This window comes from Physeter macrocephalus, chromosome 17, assembly GCF_002837175.3.
Source record: "Physeter macrocephalus isolate SW-GA chromosome 17, ASM283717v5, whole genome shotgun sequence".
Lineage (NCBI taxonomy): Eukaryota > Metazoa > Chordata > Mammalia > Artiodactyla > Physeteridae > Physeter > Physeter macrocephalus.
The window spans coordinates 20,510,445-20,537,051 of record NC_041230.1 but is presented as its reverse complement, the minus strand read 5'-3'; the positions used below and the strand labels follow the sequence as shown (position 1 = coordinate 20,537,051).

The 26,607-nt window shown below is 38.3% G+C and overlaps 1 protein-coding gene across 1 annotated transcript in view; it reads right to left on the bottom strand.

Annotated features, from left to right (window-relative positions):
* Positions 1-11,638: 11,638 nt before the first annotated feature.
* PHKB (phosphorylase kinase regulatory subunit beta) overlaps positions 11,639-26,607 on the bottom strand; it is a 205,263-nt gene continuing 190,294 nt past the window's right edge. The window contains exons 30-34 of the mRNA XM_028477729.2: positions 25,556-25,690; positions 19,402-19,531; positions 15,237-15,344; positions 13,074-13,214; positions 11,639-12,422 (exon numbers count right to left, since the gene is read on the bottom strand). Coding sequence (XP_028333530.1) covers positions 12,285-12,422; positions 13,074-13,214; positions 15,237-15,344; positions 19,402-19,531; positions 25,556-25,690 — 652 coding nt within the window. The 3' untranslated portion in view covers positions 11,639-12,284. The remainder of the gene's footprint in view (positions 12,423-13,073; positions 13,215-15,236; positions 15,345-19,401; positions 19,532-25,555; positions 25,691-26,607) is intronic.

Sequence of the window (26,607 nt, the reverse complement as noted above, 5' to 3'; positions counted from 1 at the left end):
ATGTAAATTAGATAGCTAGTGGGAAGCTGCCGCATAGCACAGGGAGATCACCTCTGTGCTTTGTGACCACCGAGAGAGGTGGGATAGGGAGGGTGGGATAGGGAGGGTGGGAGGGAGGAAGACGCAAGAGGGAAGAGATATGGGAACATATGTATATGTATAACTGATTCACTTTGTTGTAAAGGAGAAACTAACACACTATTGTAAAACAGTTATACTCCAATAAAGATGTTAAAAAAAAAAAGACAGCTTTATAACGATATAATTCACATACCATACAATTCGCCCATTTCGGGTATACAATTCAATGGCTTTTTATATATTCATGGGGTTATTCAACCATCACCACAATCTATTTTAGAGCCTTTTCATTACTTTAAAAGGTAGTGTAAGTTTTAAAGGCGTTAATCACTTAGCTATGAGTTGCAATTGTGGTCATTGCTCCTACAGACTTCTTTGGGAGAACGAAGTGAGTAACAGGAGTAGCTCTCTGGTTTCTGACCTCCACAGTGGCTCCCGGCAAAGTGGCATTTGAATTGGGAACTGATGGAAGAGTAGGAGACAGCCAGGCAAAAGGAGTGAATTGAGGAGGGGGTGGAGAAAACAAGAGCAAAGGTTTTGTGGTGAATCTGAGGAACTGAGACAGGAGTTTTGAATTTTATCTTAGAACAATTGGTTCTCTAATTTTAAAGAATTTTAAGTCTACCTGCTCGCCACGTACCCCCTACCTCACCCTGCTATGGTCAGATTTTCATTTCAAAGTATATCTCCTGCTGATGGCTGGAGAATGGATGGGAGGGAGGCAAGAGTGAAAGCAGGAAGGCAGTTAGGAGCCTAGCACAGAAGTCCAGCCACAAGACGATGGTGGCCCAAATAGAGGTGTTGGCCGTAGATGTGAGAGCAGTGAGCTGATGCAAAATTTTTCAGGACCTGAACTGAAAGACCTTGATATTGATTGACTGTGGGAGTGATGAATCCCAAGTATGCCTGCACAGCTGGGAATATGGGTCATGGACGGAAAACTGGAAGAAAGCCAAGATTTTAGGAGTTGGGAGAGAGATCATTACAGGGTCAATATTGGATATATTGACAGTGAAGTGTCCATAGACTGAGCTGTCAAATAGGTAGTTGAATATGTATCTGATGTCAGAGGTGAGATCTGGGCTGAAGTTACAAACACTGGCTGTTGATCATTGATGTCTTGAAAGCAGGAGAGACCACAGAGTAGAGAAGGGGGCCTTAGGTAAAACCAAGGGGAACACCAATATTTTTTTAATTGAAGTATAGTTGATTTACAATGTTGTGTTAGTTTCTGGTGCACAGCAAAGTGATCCAGTTATACATATATATACACATATATATTTTTCATATATATTCTTTTTCATATTCTTTTCCATTATGGTTTATTACAAGATATCAAATATTATTCCCTGTGCTATGCAGTAGGACCTTGTTGTTTATCTATTTTAAATATAGTAGTTTGTACCTGCTAATCCCAAACTCCTAATTTACCCCTCCCCCTCTTTTCCCTTTAGTAACCATAAGTTTGTTCTCCATGTCTGTGAGTTTGCTTCTGTTTTGTAAATAAGTTCATTTGTATCATTTTTTAAGATTCCACATATAAGTGATACCATATATTTGTCTTTCTCTGTCTGACTTACTTCACTCAGTATGATAATATCTAGGCCCATCCCTATTGCTGCAAATGGCATTATTTCATTCTTTTTTATGGCTGACTGGTATTCCATTGTGCATATATACCACATCTTCTTTATCCATTCATCTGTCGATAGACATTTACGTTGCTTCCATGTCTTGGCTATTGTAAATAGTGCTGCTATGAACATAGGGGTGCATGTATCTTCTCGCATTATAGTTTTGTCCAGATATATGCCCAGAAGGGGGATTGCTGGATCATATGGTAACTCTATTTTTAGTTTTTTTAAGGAAGCTCCACACTGTTTTCCATAGTGGCTGCACCAATTAACATTCCCACTAACAGTGTAGGAGGGGGGATGCCAACATTTTAATGGTGGGTAAAAGAGGATGAGCTGGTAAAAGAGGCTGAGAAAGAGCTTCCAGGGAGGAGGAGGTAAACCAGGAGAGGGTAGTGATCTGGAAACCAAGGGAAGACAGTACTTTGGGGTGGAAGAGGCTCTTTGTTTAAACAGTGATGAGAGATTAAAAAAATGTCCTTTGGACTTGGTGACAGGAAAATTATTGGTGACCTTAGTAATTTCAGTGACAGGGAGGTGAAGAAAAAAGAACATGTGCAGACTGTTTTGAGAAATTTGGCTCAAATGGAAGGAGAAGGATGGTGTGGATAAAGGGTCATGTGGGGTGAGGAAGGAAGGTTTATTTGAAGATGGGAGTGATGTGAGCAAAAGGTAATGCTATAGGAAGGATTCAGTGAAAAGTAGAGAAGAAGGAGATTGACTGATGGGTAAGGTGCTTGAGAAGACAGGAGAAGGTGAGATCCCAGCACAGCTGCAGGGGTTGGCCTTCCCTGGCAGGGCAACCTGCTTCTGCCCCGAGGAGCCCAAAGCAAACCTTGGTTTCATCTACATCCAGGAATGAACCCACACTACACTGGAAGCAGGGATGATGTTCTCCAAAAGCCTGGCTGGGCATTGACTATGCACTGGGTGTAGGATGAGAGTGCTTCTTGCCCCCATGCCAAACACACGCATGCACACACACACACACACACACACACACACTCACTCATTAAACACGTGTTTTGAAAACAGGAGACCCTACCTCTACTTCCTGCCTTAAAGGCTTTTCCTTTCACAGCTGAGACCTCAGTTTATACCTCACACATCAAAACACCCTTTGTCCATTCCTCCTGTGCTCTCAGAGTTCAGACTGTCCATCCTTCACCTTCTCAGGATGATCATAAATGGCCAAGTCCCATGGACAGGCCAACTGGGGCATAATAAGCAGCAAAAGGAAGGTCAGAAATACAACAGCACTCCAGAGAGGTGGTGCCTGGGTCACTGCAAGACATCATTTTCCCAAAGGCAATAAGACAGACACTAAAAGAACAGCAGCAACAGAAGAGAGCAGCCGCTGCCCGACTCCCTGCCCCTCTGGCCTGGAGAATTCACGGAGCCTCTGGCCTGAGCTGGGGGTGGGGGGCACTGCCCCTCTTTAGTCAGAATTCAGCTGGAATGGCCTTTGAGGCAGCCCCAGAGTGGTAGTGGAGATGAGGACTGAGCTGGGTCACTGCGCTAGGGGGAGAAGAACCACCCCAGAGCAGGCTGTGAGGGTAAAATGGGATGATGGCTGGGAAGTGTCCTTGAACAGGGGACTAATGTTGTCCTGAATCATTAAACGTTGGAAGGATTTGGTGAAGATTCATGGAGCCCTCTAGCCCAGCAGTCCCCAACATTTCTGGCACCAGGGACCGGTTTCGTGGAAGACAATTTTTCCACAGACGGGTTGTGGGGTGGGGGACGGTTCAGGCGTTAATGCCGGCGATCGGGAGAGCAGAGGAAGCTTCCCTGGCTCGCCCGCCGCTCCCCTGCTGCTGTGCGGCCCGGCTCCTAACAGGCCGTGGACTGGTACCAGCCCACGGGCAGGGCGGTGCGGACCCCCTGCTCCAGCCTGTATGGGAGCTTTGGGCCAAAGGCTCTGTGGTCACTGTTCTAACACCAGCGCAGACGTAGTAAAAATCAGGCTCCTCTCTGTACAACAATCCAATGCCTGAATACAGTTAAAACTTCATTTTATACATTGTGTAATCAAATAACTACTATGCAGACTGATTGTTTTATACCAAGCAACCTTCAATAATTAGATACTAAAGTTTTATCCTTGTCAGTGCCCTTTCTCATTGATCACCAGTTTCTCTTCATAATGACCCTCTGTGATGTGGAGGGTGACTACTGGTTTCCCTCATAGTCTGTTGGGGAGAGGGAGCCATTAGAGACCTACAGATGAGCACATGTTTCCTTTAGTTAATAGTATGTACTGTTGCCGTGGTCTCTAAGTTAAAGAATCAAAGGAAAATTTCACTGGCATAATGTATTTTAATCAAACAGTCTCCAACTCAACTCCTATCAAGGATATGGGGCCCTGGGTTAAAAGTAGAAGGAATTGTGTTGGGATCACCCCCTGCCCCTACCTCTACCTCCAACACAGAGAAAATTAATGGCACTGCCTTGGATACATTTGAGAAAACCACTTAACTAACTGCTGACTCTGCTAGTTCTAGTTATTTACTTCCTTGTTCAATAGAAGTTGAAAAATCACTTGTATTATTAATTTGTGTGAAATCTTCCAGCTTCACAATGTGACTCGAAAGCTGTTTTTACAAAGCAACGTTGGAATTCTCAGCTTTTTGCTTTCAAATGACTATAGTCATTCATCAGTGGTTCTCATAAACATCAAGCTTACATTTTTTACCTTTCATTTTCTAGATGAGATAAATATGTATAGGTTTACTGAATTTTTCTAACTCTCTCACTGCACAGTCATACACAGAAGTACCAAAACAGCCCTTAGTCCCTTTCCTATTTTCAGACAGTTACCTCTCCCTTTAGGAAAATCCCCAGTCATATTAAGTATTTATTATCCACTCTCTTTTCTGTCGATCAAGAAGCATTTATTCAACTTCTGCTATAAGTTTAGCACTGTAATGAGTAGTGGGTGGAGACACCCAATTTATTTAGCCTTTATTGAGTGCTGGGCCTCAGAGGGTTTATACTTCATCTAAAGAAAGCATTGGCCTCACCAGTAGATCGTCTGTGTTCTATAATTGTACAGAATTACTTGGCATCCTTGGGCTGTCCAAAACCAAGACTAGTAGGAGGGGGAGGGGACAGGAGGATGGAGGAACCGAACCAGAGAGAAGCCAGGGAAATACATTTCAGGCAAGGGGTGTCTGTTTTGAAGACCATGATTAGCCTGGACTAACTCAAAAAGGCAGATCATAAGGAGCCAGGGAAGGTTATTTACAAGATGAAGAGGTGTTTACAGACATTCAGTTTTGCAATGGCCAGAAGGGAACAGATAATTAGACTCAAGTCATGAAATTGGATGGGTGGAGGATATACAGTCAAAGTATTTGGCAGTGCCCTAAAAAATGTAAAACAGATAGCCAGTGGGAAACAGCAACATAGCACAGAGAGATCAGCTCGGTGTTTTGTGACCACCTAGAGGGGTGGGATAGGGAGGGTGGGAGGGAGACTCAAGAGGGAGGGGATATGGGGATACATGTATATGTATAGCTGATTCACTTTGTTATACAGCAGAAACTAACACACCATTGTAAAGCAATTATACTCCAATAAAGGTGTTAAAAGCAAGAAAAAGTATTTGGCAGTGGATAGTTCTGGGAACAGAAAGTGACTCTTTCATCTGCTGCCAGTGGGGAAACCCAGGAAGAACAAAAGAACCCAAAAGGACATTTGGCGTATAATAGGGAGGGGAAAAACATTGATTCAGAGCATTGTAAATGTGGAAGCCATCCTGCAGTTTGTTCGGGATTTTCTTCAGGGATTCTTGACTCCCCAGGATAGCATCCTTTCTCTCCTAAGGCAGCAAGACAAAGACACATACCTTACAACCCCATCTAGGTCACTATTCTTTTCAATGGGGGCCCAGGGCTAGGGGGAGGTGTGCCATGGGCTGTAATTTGAAAATAAAAGGTGCCCTCCCTCATGGAAGATGTACACTCCCTGAGTTAGACACTGGACCTCTGGGTTTAAAAAAAACATTACCCATGAGGACAACCCACCCTGTTTCAAAAACCACCACTCTAGCCAACCTCTCCTATAACCTCAGGAGGTGGGCTAGAGACTGGGAGAGGCTTGCTCTGGGATCCTTTCAGTGCCTGGCTACAGTCTCTGCTGCCCACCTCCCCTGACCCTGCTGCAGTGTCCATAAAGAATTTTAGCTCCAGGTGGGGCCTCACCAGGACTGAGGTAGGGGCACAGGTAGAAAAGCTTCTGTCTCATCACCTGCTCTGGCATATACATGCTATCGTTTAAACCAAATCCAGGGTTTGTTTTGGATGGATCTTAAAAATTGTTAAGTTTTGGGTGGGAAGAGATGTTTATAAGCTCTACTGTCCCTGTCAATCAAATATACCATATTCGTGGGAATTTTGGCCTAGGAAAGTACCTGCTCAAAAGACAACCCACCAAGTGTGATGGGTTTTAAGGAGAGCTATCCTTAGTTGGGTTGGGGACTCCATTAAGGGTGGTGGAGGGAGGATGCAATGCAGCAGAAATGGAAGAAAGTTTCCATTCTTTCGTGTTTACAACAAGGAGGATTCTCCCTCCCCTGAGGACACTATTTCAGACTTGTTTTTTCTTAGCCATTATTGTCATTAAAGAAAGATAGATGGTAGATAGATAGATAGATAGATGGTTAAAAAATAAAATTAACCCAAATCAGCTTTTTCAGAAGTTGAGTGAATTAGCAGTGATGTAAGAGGCCAGATCTGAAACCATGTCAATCTCTGTTCTGATCCTGGCTGTGCCACTGAGTTTGCCCAGACTGTTTAACCTCTCAGTTACTCAGTTTCCTCATCTGTGAAATGGGAGTAGTAACAGTGCCTTCCTCATTTAACCCTAACCCTAATAGTGTTAGGGTTAAATGTGATAAATCATTCCAAAAGCTTAGCAGAGGTGGAGCCAAAACTCCTGACGGACATCATGGGGAGGTGTCCCAGGTAAATCTATAGGGAGGGTCTGGGCAGGATCCCAAAGGAAGTCTCCGGGTACATGGCTCCCTGGCTTTTCAGTCATCTCCTGGGGCGGCAGGCATCCTTTTTCCGGGCTGAGATCTGAGTCTTAAACCATGTTTTCTCTTTGTCCCATTTATGATTTTGTGATTACAGACAGTGAGACAGGCAAGCAAGAAGTCCCACTCCCTGCTGAGGAACTTTCTCCTGGTTCAAGCCAGATGTCAAGTGGGCAGTTACAGAGAAACAAGGCCATCAGCATCCTGGCAGTGGAAATAGGAAGACGTCAGATTCTGAAGACAGAAGTAAGAAGACAATGGGACTTGGCATTGAGGATGAGGGCTTTAAATATGACCACAGGTTTGGTGATAACGGGGATGCCATAGCGAAGAGAATTTGAAGCCAGAAATGGGAAGTGTCTATACTGGGGAGGAAAAACAAGTTCTATAAAATTTGGATAAGAAAGGTTTTAATGAAAGATGGTAGGACAGATGAATGTAAATTTCTAGTGGACAAATAAGAGATACAGTGTGTATATGTATACACACACACACATATATATGTTACGAGGATACAGGTGATAGTTAAGGCAAGAGAATGGAGGCACTCTTTGAAAGACAGCACTCAGCAACACAGGGAGTGAAAGTTTAAAGCAAAGGGGTTGATGCACACAGTTACATAAATGGAAGATGGGTTGATAAAATGGCAGAGTTGAAAGGACCTTTGCAAAAATGTAGCCCAAGTAAATCACTTTAAGGATAAAGAAACTGAGGTTCAGAGAGCATCAGTGATTCATCGAGTGGTCCACAACATCCAGAAAAATGGGAGATAAGGGGCCTGAGACTAAGTTCTCAGACACCTAGTTTTTGTCCTTTCCCATAGTTCTAGGCAGGAGACCAGGAAATGACTGTGTGCAAGGTGAATGTTTATTAATACTGACCACCAAAATGAAGATGGCAAGCATGAGCTTCTAAATTGGGGTAAAACAGACCTATGAGTCAAGGAATTATGAATACTAAAAAAGTGAATGCCCTTTGTCCTTTAACATAGATCAATGAGAAACAACAACAACAAAAAAGCAAACCCAGAAAAATACCTTAAAATGAAATGGAATCCTTAACTGAGGGCTGATTAATGATTTCAAGGGCTGGAGAATCATTCCCCTACTTTTTTCAGGATAAGGAAGTGGCAGAAAAAATTGGATTCAAACGATTTCATTTCTGCTTGAATTCATCCTGCTTCTTTTCAGCCCAGAGTCGTGCACGAAGTTGACCAGAAGAAAAACTTGATTGCACTGCCAAACTTCTAGGTCATAAGCTGTACTTTCATAATTTGCAACATCTCCATCAAAAAACAATTGAATCTGAAGAGCTAGAAATGCATGTTGCATGAAGGATTTCTGCTTATAGCACCCACTTTCAGGCTCAGAAAACAAACACTTCTCTAAATGATCCAAACCCCTTCTGAACCGATCATCTCTACTGGTGGCTCAGCTGGTATTTGAACCAAAATTGCCACTTAAACCTGCCCCTGTAGTTCACTATACTGAGACGACAAGATGGGAGAGTTAATTATCCACCTCGCGTGTATTTCTCTACCAAACGCAGGAAGATGGCACTTGATGGTGAGTGACTGATGTTATCGAGTTTCTTCATTCTCATTCTACCGTGGGCTCAAAAGAGTAAGATGCACTCACGCTGTGAACATCGTGCTTATTTGGTACCCTTCAGTGCGTTCTGCAAGATGGAACTGGGACCTGCTTTTTCTATCAGATGGATATGCCTCAGGTAATCTTTTTGAAGCAAGGAGGAGGATTAGCCAGGTTCCGGAGTAACTGTTTCTCTTGGAGCAGCAGGGGTTCCAGCTCCCTCATTTAGGGAAACCGCTCCCTTGGGTTCCCACTGTGCTGTTCCTAAGGTGCATCACAGAGGAACTGATGCTGTTGCAAAGTGGGCATATGGGCTATGGGACAGCAGGAGAGTCCCTAACAGTACCCCAGATTTCTCAAATCTTCAAAAATAGATGAGCTTGTTTCTTCATGAAGTATCTTTAAACCAGTCATGTAACAATGTTAATATGTATCAAAAATTTAAATTTTCCATTTAAACTTCCTCTGCATATGTGAAATAATTATTTCATCGTTCTGAGTGCTAATATTGTGAACTAGAATCTGACTGTTCAGACACTATTTGTGGGGCCTTGGATAAGACACTTAAACTCTGTTCCTCAGTTTCCTCATAATGTAAAAGGAGGATACCAATAGTTCCTACCTCATAAGGTAGAGCTAATATACATAAAGCACTAAGGCCAGTGCCTAGGATGTTAAGTGCTCAGTAAATGTAAGCTATTATTAAACTCCTTTATTTCTCTATTAAGCTAACAAGTCGTATAGCTATGTAATGTTTTCTTCAAAAAACCACCTTTTGGATTTATTGTTTTTGGTTTTGAATTAATTTGTTTCACTTTATCATTTTCTTTCTTGTGCTTTCCTTATGCTTTATTTTAAAATTTCTAGCAATGAGTATTTAATTCATTTACTTCCACTCTATCTTGTTTAGTACTATGTTTAAAAATATGAATTTTTGTCTGAATGTGGTTTTAGCCTTCTTATATGTAGTAATTTGATTCTAGTATAGATATTCTGAAATTTCAATTTTGGTTTCAGTTTAGAAAGGAATTTCAAAATTTCCAAGAGCCTGGCTTTTTTCTTTTCTATTTCGGTTATGAAACTAGGGTTTTTGTTTGTTTGCTTGGTTGGTTGGTTTTTCCCTTTCACTTTACATAAAAGAATGCAGTCATTGCTATTTCTAATTTTGAAATGCTTGGAGGCTTTCTTTGGCAACCCAAATTCGGTCAACTTCAAGATGTTTTAGGGGAACTAGAAGGTGTAATCTCAGTTGTTTGGATATGGAATTAAATATTTATGTATTAGTGATTATACTATTCCCATGTTATCATTATTTGTCTGTAGATTTAGTTTGTCTACATTTTTGTTTCTCCTTGCATTTTCAGACACTTGCTTTATGTATCTTGATACTTACACTGGTTAAACAATTTTTTGTGTTACATTCTTTCTGTCCAAATAACTGGGATAGTTTCTATCTCTGGACAGAACACTGGCTCAGTAGTCAGCGATGGCTGTTGTAGTAAGCAGAGTGTGTTGGGGAGGTGGGGACGGGCAGACATTGCTGCACAGTTAGAAAGAGACTGAAGCAGTTTGGCTGCCACATTCACTGTAGTCATTGTCATCCCAGCCCACAGGAATGGGGAAGGAGCACGGAGGGGCAAGCAGGGAGGTTTATGGGCCAGGCCTATAAGTGGCACTCATTAGTTTTGCTCACATCCCATTGGAGAACATTCCAGTGAAGTCACAAGGCCACACTCAACTGTGAGAGAGAATGGACTGTATGGCAAATCTGAGCAGCCATATGCCAAGCTATAATTGTTACTATGCAAGTGAAGATTAGATTTTGATGGACAGCTAGCAATTTCTACCATGATGCTGTGTTTTGTTTTGTACACTGTATTAGGCCACTTGTATTCTAGTTATGGATTTAATGCTTTTTAAAAATTTTAATTCAGTGCTGTCTGATAGTAAAGAAGATAGTTGCAGTTACAGTGGATCTATCATTATTCTTTTGTTTTCTATCTTGTGCTATATGGTCAATTTTCTGAAGACCCCCAACCTTCTGGTAATTTAAAATTACTTTTGTATTTCAAATGGTAAACTTTTAAAAACTTTATTTCTTGATTTATTAACTTTAAAAAAATGAAGTGAATATTGACATCTTGCTGTGAAAGACAAGGGAATTAACTCACTCATACTTCCTTCTCAGCCCCCACTGAGGTTTGTCAGCAAGCTCTAGGATTTTTGTCCCAGTCCATTAGTTATATTATTTTAAATTGTGAAGTTTTTCTTTCAAGTCATCTTTACATTCTCCTCTGTAAATACAAATTGCATTGTTAATTTTATATTTTAATGGATTAATTCTTATGTTTTTAATGTATCAAGTTTTCTCCATTACTATACTCTTCACATTGATCCCCTTGATTGACTGGATTTAGTCAAATATTATTTTCAAGAAAGGTTCATGGTTGTTACTATTCCTGAGTTATTGCCTCTTTAAGAATTCTTCATTCCCCTTTATAACTGGCTGGGAAAAAACTTAGGTCACACTTTTTGTGTGACATTGAACTGGTGTGGAGAAATTCAGCCCTACCTGATGGGATTTTTTTGGTCTGAACTTCTCCAAGATGTTTCAGTGTTGCTCACTCTGTATCAAATTTTTCTGATTTTTACCTCATTTTTCTCTATTTTGCCAAGCTGCACACGTATGATTTCTTATGCAGGATCTAGGCAGTGTACCTCAAAGTTATGAGGAATGTGCCTGACTCTTCAGATTTTTTCATGTGCTCCGGCATCCATTTATTTGATATTTATTTGATATCAGTTTGACTTGTCACTGAAGCTACTTTGTCCTTTCTTTCTTAGATCCTTTCAAGATTCTACAAATGGGCTGCATTTTTTGTCACAAGTTTGACTTCTCAGGTGAAACTCAATAAGACTGGTCAGAAAAATGACTCTCTTTGGGGCCAGGGCTCAAATTAATGGGCTTCACTGTAATATTCAGTAAGGAAATAAATTCATAAAATTTAAATGTTTAATCTACTTTTTATGGTTATTAACATTTGCTTAAGTAAATTTGGTAATAAAATATGTGTAATTGTAGGTACCATAGATTCTCTTCCATTTCATCTCCTGATCAATTAAATGAAAATATTCAGGAGTAATAAACTTGATACTGTGAGTAATGGGAACAAAGAATGTGTCCAGATATATTCATTAATTCAGAAATAAAATTTAATGACTTTTAATTTTGTTTTTTATGAGTACAAACTAGGTTAACAGTCCACACTTCTGAATAATCTTACTTAAATTTTGTTTTTAGTAAGAGCACAAAGAATATATTTGATCAGGCATAGATTTATTATTTTAGTTCAACCACTACAGGTAGCACAAATACAAAACCACAATCACGTTTACAAGGCAAAAATTGTACAATAGCTCTGTATACTAAAATATTATCAATAATGCAGTTTGAGAATCAAAATATCAGCTGGCTGATTTTGCTTTTATGATGCATACTGGTATCTTTTTCTAGCATTATAATGCCACTTAAAAAATTTACCATTCTTTCCATATATTTTCATTCCTAGTACACATAATTAGTTGGAAAATTCATTTAATTGGCAGTAAGGTGGGAATTTAGTCCAAAGTGCAAAGACTCATTTTGATGAGCTGTGTAATCATAAAACATGCAGTGGTGAACTTTCAATTCATAAACAATTACTACTGTTCAGTAAAGATTATTACTGTAGTGGGCATAATCATGAGAACTTATTTTCACTTGATTATAAGCAGTTCTTACCATCAGATTGCTCATGGCATGCAAGAGGTCCAATAACTCTGCCAAGGGTGTGGCAACCACTCACCAGCACGATCATTAATGGCTGTCTTGATTAAGCTTCAACACAAACTTAACACACTTCTGGAAAACCTGCCTCAACAGAGTCTCTAACACCTTCCTCACTAGCTAACCAGACATGGGTCATCATTGCTTGGCTTGACTTCTCCTTCCAGCAGCAAATTCATCACGACCTTTGTCAAATAGCTGCATGTTCCTCTTGTTCCCAGGGGGGGAGTATTGTAAAAGGAAGTCATGTCATCCTACAAAGGAAAACAATAAGCAAGTCGTTTGATTTTTTTGTTTGTAAAGAGTTGATAGGTAAAGTCAGTGTCAGCCTAGAGGGAAAAATAAATTCACAGAAATATTTCCTTATGGAAAAGATGAGCTTCTTGTGTTTGTCTTTTATTTTCCTGAGGTGTCTTCTCAGCGAATAAAACAAAGACAGACATTTTTAGTATTCTCCTCTTTGCTGATAATTTTTATTTACTTAGGGAACCTTTTTACTGACAAGCATAAAATATTAAACAGAGAGCCTGGAAGGGACTATATTAGGTAGTACACAGCACCAATGTAGCCTGTTACTCATTTCCATGCTCCCCAGAATTTAATTTTATAGCCTTCTGAAATCTATGGCTCTTTTCTGGTAAAACACATTTTAACTGCTAACTATAAAAAGGATAATTTATCTCTCCTTAGATTTCTTTTTAGTTAGAACTTCATAGCTGAATTGACTAGTAATTAACTAAAAAGTAACATTAATTCCTTAAATAAATCAGACTTCCCTCTGCCTCTCAAGTACTCTATCTAGTACTCCGTAAATCTGTTTCGTAAGTTAAATGATAAGAGATTAGGGATATTTTGAAGAATTGAGACAAAAAGCAATTCTACAAAAAGCTATTTTGTCTACTTACTTGTTTTTCAACTTCTTTTAGTCGACTCTCATCTTTTTGAAATTCATAAAATGCTTCTTTCACCAGTTTGTCTAGATCTACTTTGTCTTGAAATTCTAGCTCAGGGTTTCTTTCCAGTACAACGGATACAACCATTAGTAACTAGAAGAGACAGACACATTGAAAGCCAATTATGTGAACCATAAAAGCGACACAGTCTGGATATGTTTTCATTCTTTACTCAGACTGATGTGTGGTCCTCATATTCCACAGTGTGTTCTGTACAATGATAGGCTTTAGGATCATCCATGGATGGAATCTTCCTAATCTTGCAAATTAGTAGCATGAGTTCTGTTTGGAAACCTCATTTTTTTTTCATTGTATGTATCCCTGTAGCTGTATGGAAATGGTTTTTAGTCACTTAAATATAACTAATAACTTAGAAAAATGACTTTTCTAATCCTGTCAACAGTACATAGTGCCCTATTCACCCAAAGTGTCTGAACTCTTTCTGGTCTTCAGGCCTTAATCCTTGGTGGCAAGACACCAAAACAGTGTCCAGTGGAGCACAGGCTGCCTCAGAAGAGGTGGTAGGCAACAAAGCCAGAGAAGGCAGATGAGTTCGGTGGAGATTCTGGATCTAGGCTCAGGATCAAATGACTTGGGAGTCTAGCACCCCAAAATGAGTATAATTCTGTGACATCATAGTATTTTTCAGGGGACAGTTATGTTTTAAACAATATACTTAACTCTGACTCTTTATGAGTATTATTTGGTTTGTATAAGCTATCTTAGTTTAAGGCATCATCCTATTGTTTGGCTACCCTATACATTTATCTAAGTAGTAATGTTCATTTTATATGACAAACTCTAATATGCAAAGATTGTATCTGAGTATACAATGCTTGGTAAAGACTTTCTCATGATGATTATGGCTCCTAAGTTGGACATGGAACAGGAAAAAGGCCTCATAATTCCCAACTTGGGAATCTTTCTGAGTGTATTTTATTGAAATGCTTCCCAAACAGAACCGGAAAGAACCAAAGGAAACAGAAAAATCCAGGGGTCACAATGTGGGAGACCTTGGGGCAGGGCTTTAGTCAAAAGAATTCGAAGTTTTGCTCAAGTACTAAATGTAGATTTCTTCTGCAAAGAGAATGACTTTATTTTAGAGACAACTATGGGCACAAGATACCAAAAGGTTAACAGCACAAGGAAGGCATTCACCCTTCTAAAAACCCCATGTTTTCTTGACCCCAGTCTCTGCCTCACTCCCACATGCTATGACACTGAATGGCTGATATTCTTTCCCAAATCCTGGCACATCAGAGATAAGGCTGAATCTCACTTAACTGACTGTAGCTCCAGACATGCTGGATTTTAGGAGGTGCTATGTTCAGTTCAGCACTCACTGAGAGCTTCTGTATCAATAAGACATATTACCCACTCTCAAGAAACACAAAGTCTGATGGAGACATTCCCAGAGAAACAGACAAAGTGAGGATGAGCTATAAATTATATCCATTCATTTGAGGGATTCTCTATGTATTCTTTTTCTTTTTTCCTTTTTCTTTCCTTATTTATTTTCTCTCTATGTATTTGATATAATGTTTTAAAATGGCAAAAAAGCATGTGTACACATGCGCATGCACGTGTGTGTGTACGTTAGCATTTAACTTTATATGGAGCAATGATGATACACAAAATTACACACCTTCTCTGTTCACAGAGAGATGTCTAGAAAGATGTCCCTCAAAATAATAGTGGCAATCTATTGTTAGTGGATATAGAGACATTTTTGGCTTTCTTTTCTATAATTTTCTGAACTATTGAAATTTTCTACAATAGTCATGAGTTATTTCTGTAAACAGAAAAAAAAAAAGACAAATAGAAAAAGGTCACTTCCTCTCTTTCATAGTATTGTTGATGCACTTACTGTGGGGGTGAGTGTATAGCTGAGAAAGTTGGGCAGTTAGCCTTTCCACCCTGATGGATTTAAGATGTTTGAATTGTTCATGTGCTTCGACTTGGGTCAAGGATGGCCAACTTCTCCAGGACTCAACTGGAAATTTGGGTTAGGTGAGGAGTGGAATTCCTGGTCTCCTGGGCAAACTTTCCTTATACTAGTTTTCAGGGAACAGATAGAAAGCACTTCTTCAGCAATCTACATTTTAAAATACAAACCTCCACAACTATCTGTCTGTATTTTGGCTGGTCAATATTTCCCAACATGTCTTCAACAAGGAGAGAGAAATTCATCTCATACATGGTCATATCTGACAGGGTTGGTTGCTGAAAGAAATAACTCAATATTAATATACTGCATTGTTATATCCTGGTTCCCACTTAATAGGAAAATTTCATTTTCTAATCAATAATCTTTTCCAGCTTCTACAAAACCTTAGAGAGCATTTTCAGCTATATGACTGGATTTTATATATGTCAAATTACTGAAGCCAACCAGCTGACTATTGTGATAAATTAAACCTCCTGTTTTTAGTAGTTATCTTTACTATATTAATGTTTTTAGGGAAAAAGGACTATATTAGAAAACCACTTCAATACACAAACGGAACAGCCAAAAATTGAGACAACAAATAAGAGTACATATTGCTTTCAGAATTAACACAAGAAGTTATGCTTGCTGTCAGACTTCAGCATGTAAGTCACCTGCTATTAAATTAACATCATTTCTGTGGCAGGTCCTTTCTGAGCTGGCAGCATAAAAATGCATACAAATAAGTGAAACAACATTATGTGCAGAAAAAAGCAAAACAAAAAAAATGTTCTCTACTCTACTCTTTATATTTCATTTAAGACAAGAGTATTGCAAAATCTTCCATTCACATTCCACAAACCAAATGAAAGCAGAAAATAAACTCAAATCTGAACCAAATCTGGGCATGGTAGATAATCTTCAAAGGATGGAAGGAAAGGCTCTAAATGTTGGGCTTATATGGTGGAAAGCAGATGGAGTCCCCAGAATTATTACCAGAGATGCAGAGATGATGAGTCATACTTATTTGCTTTTACCTCAGTGATGATTTACAGTGAACTTAATCACAGCCTCCTAACAATGTCTATCTATGTACTACTCAAAATGGGACCCAGCAGAAATGTCTCCTTTCAATCAAATGACAGCAGTGTTATTCTGTTTGGTATAATAATGCCTCAGTCCTATATTCAGTATGGTCCATCTATTGTATTCTGTATTCAATACAATCCAACATAATGTTAATGTTTACAGGTAGTACCTAATTTGGGGAAAATGAAGCTGGTTGTTCAACAGGGTATGGGCATACCTTGTTTTATTGTGCTTCACTTTACTGCACTTTGCGGATTTTTTTTTTTTTTACAAATTGAAGGTTTGTGGCAACCCTGTGTTGTTATATGACGGTTACCAATTTTTAGCAATAAAGTACTTTTAAATTAAGGTATGTACATTGTTTTTTTAGACATAATGCTATTACACACTTAGTAGACTACAGTATAGTGTAAACATAATTTTTATATGCACTGGAAAACCAAACAATTTTATGTAATTTTCTTTATTGCAATCGTCTGGAACCAAACCTGCAATATTTGAGATATGCCTGTAATTATACCTGTTTAGATGTCTAGCAATGAGACTAATGGGGTTACAGAAGAAAAGGAAGAACTTCTCACGGGTTCACATCAATTTCCTTTTAATATATCTCATTTGAAAAGTCAACCTAGCTAGTATGCAACAGGATAATTAAACCTAGAGAAGAGACATCAAGGCTGCCTTATTTTCCAATCTCTGAAACAAGTGGCAACTGTAGCAGAGAAGTTAAGAGAAAAGGCTCAGAAGTCAAATTGCTGGGGAAGGGGGTTGTACTCTGGGTCAGCTACTTCCTAGATGTGTGACCTTGGAAAAACCACTTAGCTGTGCTTTAGTTTCCTCATCTGTCAAACAGTAACAATAAAGTACCTAGCTCAAAAGACTGTTGTGAGGATTAAAGGAGCACTTAGAAAAGTGCCTGGCACATAAAAATACTTAACATGTAGTTGTTGTTAGCAAGGAGAAAGTACTAAATGTAAGTGACCCAGGCAATTAGACAATTAAAAGACTATCTGGTAGGTATTAGCGGGGGTTGGGAAAGAAGCTAACAAAACATTGCCAGAGTCCACTGTACACGGACACAGGCCTAGCAGAAGAAGCAGGACACGAACAGTAGAGGCCAGTTCCCTACTCACAGGAGACAGAGCTGCTCCATACAACGGTCACAGAGCATCTGGGAAAGGGCTGGAGCACCTATACTGCCAGCCGACAAGAACCACTCAACAGTTTGTTAATAGCATAAAGAATCCTTTTAAAAAGTTCTTATTCATTTTTGAAAATAAATAATAGATTCACAAAGTTCAAATTCTGAAAGGTTAAAAAGGGTTTTCAGTGAAAAGCTGCTCTGTCCCCCCAGACCACAGTTCCTTTTCCCAAAGGCAAAGACTAGAATGCTACCAATTTCTTGTGGGTCCTTTCAGAAATACCCTATGTACATATAAACAAAATGAGTATGGGTGTGTGTATTTAAGAATATTTTATTTTCACAGATGTAGAGATCAAACTAGTAGTTGCCAGTGGGGTTAGGGAAGAGAAGAGGGGCAAGATAGGGGTAAGGTACTACGAGGTACAAACTATGTATAAAATAAATAAGCTACAAGTATATACTATATAGCAGTGGTCCCCAAACTTTTTGGCACTAGGGACCAGTTTCATGGAAGACAATTTTTCTACGGAGCGGGGTGGGGGTGTGGGGGGATGGTTTGGGGATTATGCAAGCACATTACATTTATTGTGCACTTTATTTCTATTATTATTACATTGTAATATATAATGAAATAATTCTACAACTCACCATAATGCAGAATCATTGGGAGCCCTGAGCTTGTTTTCACTTGCCATTCCCTGTAGGGTTTTGATATGAGTCTGCAAGCAACTGATTTTTTATGGTCTCTGTGCAGTCGAACCTCTCTGCTAATGATAATCTGTATTTAGAGCCGCTCCCCAGCGCTAGCATCACCGCCTCAGCTCCACCTCAGATCATCAGGCATTAGATTCTCATAAGGGGCACGCAACCTAGATCCCTTGCGTGCGCAGTTCACAGCAGGGTTCGCGTTCCTATGAGAATCTAATGCTGCCGCTGATCTGACAAGAGGTGCAGCTCAGGAGGTAATGCGAGTGATGGGGAGCGGCTGTAAATACAGATGAAGCTTCACTTGCTCACTCGCCCGCTACTCACCTCCTGCTGTGCAGCCCACTTCTTAACAGGCCATGGACCAGTACTGGTCTGTGGCCCAGGGGTTGGGGACCCCTGCTATACAGCACAGGGAATACAGCCAATATTTTATAATAACTTTAAATAGAGTACAATTTATAAAAATACTGAATCACTATGTTGTACACCTGAAACTAATATTGTAAATCAAGTATACTTCAATAAAAAAAGAATACTTTGTATAAAGACCTTCATCAAGAATAACTTGCTTGATGTTTCAACACTATAAACAGATACAGTATTCCATTTCTTGAAGGCTTAATTATTCCTGTTTGTGCATAAGCACAATGATTTAGGTGTCAGGATTAAATAACATAATTAAATCAAAGAGGCAGGCCAGTTTATATAACTTGGGAAACCATCTAAAGGAGGGAACACTAATTCATTCGGACCAACGGTAAGTTACATCTCAAATGATTGTCTAATGACCTAAAAAGTTACTGTACTTTTCACATTCAGTGCAGTTCTTAACTAGTAATTTCCTTATCCACAGCATTACTAAGTCACCTTGTTTCTTAAGACTGATTTGGTTCTGTCTTTTGAATGTATGTTTTCCTGTTTGTGAGGTCCCCCCGCACTGGCCCATTACAGTTGGTGGTGAAGGAATACCACCACTCAGTAATGTCAATATAAGAAACCCTAAATTCACTAATAAGCAAACAAAGGAAGGATAGATTGCTTGGCAAAAGGTTTGACCATACGGTGTCTTTAAACTGAGAACTTCCTGGAAACATCTGAAATATGATAAAACAAATTTTTTTTTTATTGAATACAACTTCCAAGCAAAATATCCATTTGTAAAACAAGGCTTTTTTTATAGAGGAACACTAAAATTGAAAAATAAAAGGAACTCAGACTGGGAAAAAATATTTCCAATCCAATTGACCAGACTTATTTTCTCCCTTCAGGTATCTGGATACCCCTACTTTAAATACTCTTAGAAAACAGAATAAGTAGAAAAGTTATTTTCAAAGCAGAGAAGCAAAGAACTCTCTGCTCCTTGAGGTCCCTTTAGAAGTCCCTTTACTGACACAAACACAGTGGGGCTGTACCTGGGGCAAATGCCTTCCGGCTACAATGATTCCATTGGGTGTGCGCTCCAGGATCTGCCACACTCGGTCATAGAACTCAGGGGGAGTTCTATTCAAAGACCCATCGATCTGACGCCTGTTCAGCCAACATCTGCAGACCAAAAGAAAATGCCTCAGTGTTGAATAACAAGCTTGTTCTGGCAGAAAGCAGGGCTTTTATATGGATTAATTGTTGCAATAGAGTGAGCAATAAAAGCCAAATTCCATCAATGATGCTTATCTACCATGTGTTACAGAGTTTACTAAATATTTCAAAGTGAAAACAGAGCTTGCAGGAAAGGAGAAAACCCCCAAGATTTAAAGAAATTTAACAAGCAAAATGTTATTCTCTAGTAAGTTACTTACAACTCACTATGTGATTAAATGACTTTCTAACATGTAAAGCAGCTCAATGTAAAAACACAGCAGCAGTCATTTTCAAAATTAGTTCACATGGTCCTCACATACAATAAAATGTTAGCTCCATGAAGGCATGGGCATTGTATTGATATATATAGCTTGATCATTCCTATACACTTCTCCAAAAAAGGTGCTTAATAAACACCTGATAAATGGGTGAATGCTCAAAAAAGCATGATGTATCTAATGAGATTACCTTATTTTAAACCTTATTGTGTCAATTTAAACCTTATATTTAGTTTTAAACCTTAATTTAAATATGGCTAAAGTACCAGTGCTGAAGAATCAGTTACCAAATTTTATATGTCATAATAATCGACATGTAAGAGTCAAAATTCTAGATTATTTTAATGGATTAAGTATTAAATCTTAAAGATATAATAGTTACTTCAATCACAAACTGCTAAAGATGCAGAATTTGCATAATCTGAAAAGAACACACAAATGACATAGTAGTATATTCTTACAAAAGCTGAAGATAGTAACAAATATAAACTTTTTATACTTGGTATTAAAACAGGCTGCAGAGTAAAATGTGTCATCAACCACAAGGTGGGAAGGCAATGACCAACAGTATTTCTAGGTGTGAAAATAGCTATGCATGATACAGTAAACAGAAAAAGACATTTTTGTTCTGGTGAAAGAGGACCAATGAAATTACATCACTACATAAGTGAGGAGGCACTTTTTTGGACATACAGTTTCTTTTGGTAGACCCACACTTGTGTGGCTGGGTTCAGTGCTATGCTAAAGAGAAAAAGCCAAAGGAGTTCCTTCATGACGTTTTATTTTGGATAATGGGTGTGCAAACTGAATATCCTATATTCTGCATTTGATTTTTCCCCCCTATTTCCTTTGTTTGGCAACAACAAAAGAGATGTTTTCCGAGTTCTATGAAGTCATGGTTAATACTATAAAAAGGAGATGTTTGCTTAGAACAACATAAAAGGTAGAAATGTGTGAATACTCACAGAGGAGGAATTATTTTAGAAGAATTCTCTTATTTTTACTTTTTTGGCTTTTTATTTTGAAAAAAATTAGACTTATAGAAAAGTAAAAAAAAAAATTAATGAAGTTCCTCTTTACTCAGCTTCCTCTACTTCTGTCATCTTACATAACCAGTAGCACAACTATTTGAAACCAGGAAACAAACTACTAATCTATGGATCTTATTCAAATTTTGCCCATTTCACCACAAATATCCTTGTTTTGGTCCTGGATCCCATCCAGGACCCCACACTGCGTTTAGTTTCCAGGTCTCCTTAGGCTCCTCTACTTTGTGACAGTTCCTCAATCTTCATCTTTCACGACTTTGACATTTTAGAAATGTCAGTTATTTTGTAGAACGTACCTCAATTTAGGTTCGTCTGACGTTTTCTCATGATTAGACTTAGGTTATGTATTTTTCACAAGAATACCCAGAAATGGTTGTACCCTTCTCAGCACATCATATCAGAGGGTATGTGATGTTGATGTATCTTATTACTGGTGATGTTAACCTTGAACATTTGGTTAAGGTGGAGTCTGCTGGGTTTCTGCACTGTAAAGTTACAATTTTTCTTTTTATAATTAAAAAGTATCTTGAATGGAAATACTTTGAAATTATGCAAATTTTCCATTTCTCATGATACTTCTACCCACTAAATTTAGTGGTTCTTGCCTGCAGTAGTTATTACTCTTGTATTTGCCTAATGGTGATTTTTTTATTTCCATCATTCCATCTATACTTATTAATTGGAATGCCATTGTAATACAAGTCGCTTCTCTCCCATTTATCTATTTATATCAGCATGGACTCATAGATATTTATTCTACCAGATGTAATCCAATAGTATCATTATTTATTTTCTTGCTCAAATTGTTGCAGCTTTGGCCATTGAGCCTTCTTCACGTTGTCTCCAGCATCCTTCTAACACACCTCTATAATTTTTTGGAGCATTTTCTTACTTTCTGGTACCACAAGATGCTCCAGGTTTGTCTTGTATTTTTCTTGCCCCAGCCCTGGAATCAACCATTTCTCCAAGGAACTCTGGTTCCTTTATTAGAAACTGGTATTTGGAAATCAATATCTGGGCACTAGGTTTGCTCATTGCTATTGGGGTTTCATTGCTTCTAGGTTCTCTCAGTGGACAATTAGGAAAGATATGGATGTATGCTCACATACACACATCCACATTTATTTCTGTATCTATTTCTGTACCTATACATCTGTGTAAAAATCATGAATTCATACTGATACTCCCAATTCCAGCCCAAAACCACAGGGTATATTCTAGCCACTCCTCTTTCCTTATTTGTAACTACATTTTCCAACAGTGAAAAAAAATCTGGCTCAAATTAGCCACATTTACTTATTTATTTAATATCAGTGTGTGTATGTATACACACCATATATATAACACTATGTGTGTAAGTATGTGTGCACATATATATATATACATATAAATTCCAGAATTGCTAATTCCTACCTCTGTGAGAAAAAAATTTATTATACAGAGTACAGGATTTGTGTGCAGTTCTTTTTTGTTTAGCTTTACAGCGTCTAGTCAATGTTTTCCAAAGGTACTTTGGTTAATTCTTGTCATCCCCTCCCCCTTCAGTGTGGTAATATTATTCATTTGTAATATGGTTAGGGTCAGTTGTTACTGTTTGTATTCTATTTTGGGTACCTTCCACACGTGGATTAATTTTAATTAATCATTTACATTTGGGGAATATAAAACACTACCATAGTTTAAGAGTCAGAGCTATTCAAATGGTATACTCAAATGGAAGGTATATTCAATTGGAAGTATTGCTCAACCCTCAACCCTACTGCACTGTACCTATTTTTTTCATTCTTCCCACCCTGTTCCTCCCCACTCCCTGAAGGTACCCAATTTCATTAGTTTCTGATTTATCCTTCCTGTATTTCTTCTGTAAAAATGAGCAGATATCCCCTTCTTTCTTACATGAAGAGTAGTGTACGATACATACTCTTTTGTACTTTGCTGTTTTTAAAAAATTTTTATTTTATTTATTTTACTTATTTATTTTGGTTGCTCCTGGTCTTAGTTGTGGCAGGTGGGTTCCTTAGTTGCAGCTCACAGGCTCCTTAGCTGCAGTTCAGCAGCTCCTTAGCTGCAGCACATATGCTCCTTAGTTGTGGCACATGTACTCCTTAGTTGCGGCTGGCAGGCTCCCTAGTTGCAGTTCACAGGCTCCTTAGTTGTGGCATGTGAACTCCCAGCCACAGCATGCATGCGGGATCCAGTTCCCTGACCAGGGATCGAACCCACGTTTCCCCACACTGGAAGGCAGATTCTCAACCACTGCACCACCAGGGAAGTCCTCTGGTTTCTCTTCAGAGTGTATAAATCTTTTGCCTTTTACTTTGCTATTTTTATGTAATGATATAGCCTAGAAATTATTCCATATCAGTTCATAGAGACCACACTCATTCTTTTTTCACAACTTCATAGTACTCCACTGTGTGGACATACCACAGTTTATTCAAATAATCCCTCATGCACGGGGACTAAGGTCATGGGCATTCCAAAATTTGCAATTATAAACAATGATGCAATGAACAACCTTGTGCATATATATAATATCTATTCATGCTGTTGGAGGCAACTTCCAGGGTGGGTCCCTAAAAGTAAGACTGCTGGGTCAAAGGGTAAGTGCAAATGTAGACTTTTTTTTAGATGTTGTCCAATTCCCATATAGAAGAGTTGTAGTCAACAGCTATATATGGGAGTGTCTGTTTCTCCACAGCCTCAGCAAATGTTTGCCATACTGTTTAACTTTGCTAGTCTGATAGATAAGAAATGGTATCTCAGTGTGTTTTAATTTACATTTCTCTAATTATGAGTTAGTTTGAACATCTTTCCAAATATTTAAGGTCCATTTTTTAATTTTTTAAATGAACTGATTAATCATATTTTCCCCCATTTTTCTCTTAGGTTCTTTGTCCCTTAATTTTTAAGATTCTTGGATATTAGCCCTTTGTAACAAATGTTTTGTTCCAGCTTCTCAGTTGTCTTTTGGCATTATCTATTTTTTCACCATGCAAAATGTTGCTTTTAATTTTTATATAGTCTTAATAATCTTTTATTGCCCCTGGGTTTGAATCATAGTTAGAAAGTCTTTCCCATACCAAGGTTACAAAGGAATTTACCCATGTCTTCTTTTTTTTTTAATTTATTTTTTTATATTTATTCTATTTTATTTTTTTTGGCTGCGTTGGGTCTTTGTTGCTATGCACGGGCTTTCTCTAGTTGCGGTGAGCTGGGGCTACTCTTTGTTGTGGTGTGTGGGCTTCTCATTGCAGTGGCTTCTCTTGTTGCGGAGCACAGGCTCTAGGCATGTGGGTTTCAGTAGTTGTGGCACACATGCTCAGTAGTTGTGGCTTGCAGGCTCTAGAGTGCAGGCTCAGTAGCTGTGGCACACGGGCTTAGTGGCTCCGTGGCATGAGGGATCTTCCCAGACCAGGGCTCGAACCTGTGTCTCCTGCATTGGGAGACGGATTCTTCACCACTGTGCCACCAGGGAAGTCCCAACCCATGTCTTCTTTTAGCACTAGTATGGTTTCATTTTTTTTTTTAATGTTTAGATCACTAATCTGTTTGGAGTTTATTCTCAAGTACAGTATAAAGTATGAATTTTATTTTATCTTTTCCAAATGGCTATCCAGTTGTCCCATCACTATGTATTTTAAAAGTCCGTCCTTGACCCAATGATTTTGAGATGTCATACATGACATTTTCATACATGAAATTTCCATATGTTCTTGGGGGGTCTATTTCTGGACTTTTTATTCTGTTCAACTGTTCTATTTTTCTGTTCATGTACCAGCACCACGTTATTTTAATTATAAAGGCTTTAAAATATTTTTACTGTCTCTCTTAGGGCAAGCCTTTGTTTTATGTTTTTCTGGTTATTCTTGCATGTTTGTTTTTCCACAGGAAGTTTAGTATTAACTGGTCTAACTCCATAAAACAGCTTGTTGGAATTTTATTGGAATTTCATTAAACTTGTAACAGACATCTTTAAAATGCTCAGTTTTCCTGTCTAAGAACAAGGATGCTCTTTCATTTGTTCAAATATACTTTTGCAGAAGACTTCTCTTCTAGGTATTTCTAGGCATATAACTATACCTTGGAAAGTACCAGGCACACAGATAGTGCTCAATAAATGCTTGCTTAAATAATTTTATTAAAGCACTTTCTGTAATAAAAATAACTCTTCAATTCAATGCAATCCGAAGTATCTGTTTTGTTTTTTATCTAAGGTTAGCACAAGTTAAGTCTAAGACAAGTTTTACCTGAATAAGTTTACAGTCTACTTAGAGAGACAGAGTTACAGGCAAGATATTTAAGTAACATTACCAAATCCAAACTTTTATGCCAAAATGTTGGGAGGAATTGACCAAAGTGGAACGAAGTGTTACATTCTGCATAGAATAATAAAAATTAAGAAACGTTTACAATCTGTACCTGAAAGAAGTATAAAATTCAAATCAACACAAAATCACAACTGAAGACAATTTTAATTAGTATCTCTAGGTATGCTGCCCATCTACTGGTCTTTGATACTCTGCTGCATTTTATTTCTTATTAACACCTTACTAATTTCATATATATATATATATAGATAGATAGATAGATAGATAGATAGATAGATATAGTTATTGTAAATCCAGAGTGTCCTGTAGGTAACAAAGGACCCTCATTACCTTCCATTCCGTTGAGGCTGCAGAATATCCAACAGAAGCTGTTTCACTTCACTAGGTGACAACTGATATAAGTCTCTGGCTGGCTTGTTTCCGCCACGGATCTGTAGTTCATACTCCATAGCATGGATGATCCACCTGAAACAAAACAGGGAAAGCATGAATCAGTAACTCTTGAAATAAAATCACCTTGTGCTTCTTTTGGCAATGCCCTTAACAGCACTGACCCATCCAAAGAGGAATGAAGAAAAGGCCACTTGAATTTCCTGAACTGCTGATATAATTACTTCCATCAAGATTATGTGACATGATCAGACTCTTAAAAATGAGCCCTGCTCGTGCATATGTGGTTAGGTAGTAAAACATGAAAATAGACAGGTACTTAGGTTCTTACCAAATGAGACTGATGAGTAGTGGCTGCCACACTACTATTTTCTTAATACTAGATATATGAAAAAAACAAATAGGATAAAAATAAATCATTTTAAGAAATGGGCTGAGATATGCTATTATATAAACATTCCTTTCCCAGGAAGGACAAGTATTCTTTACCTACTTCATTTATTTTGTAGTCATTGATTGCAAGGGACAGAGGAGAAATACCTGCCTTTGAAATACAGGCACACAGTTAGTTATAACTTAATTATACTAGTATATCAGAGAACATACTTTAATCAGTAGATTTCAGAAGAATCTATTCTTTAATAGATATTTAAATACTGTTCATGTACCTATTATTTAAAAAATCTATAATAGATATTTAAATGCTCTTCATAAAACACATTTTTATTACAGAAAGAGCTTTAACGTGATTATTTAGGAAAGCATTTATTGAGCACTATTTGTGTGCCTGGTAGTTATATGCCTAGAAATGCCTAAAATGTTTCATTATTTTATGTGTAAATAATTTTATTATTTAACTTGAGAAGCTTTTAGTAAGTATTTTTACAGTTTCATCTCATTTCATTTATTGTATTCTGAGGAAAGAACTCGGATAAACTAGTTATGTAAACAAAAGAAAACTCAGGAAATAATACTATGCCTTAGGGAACCAG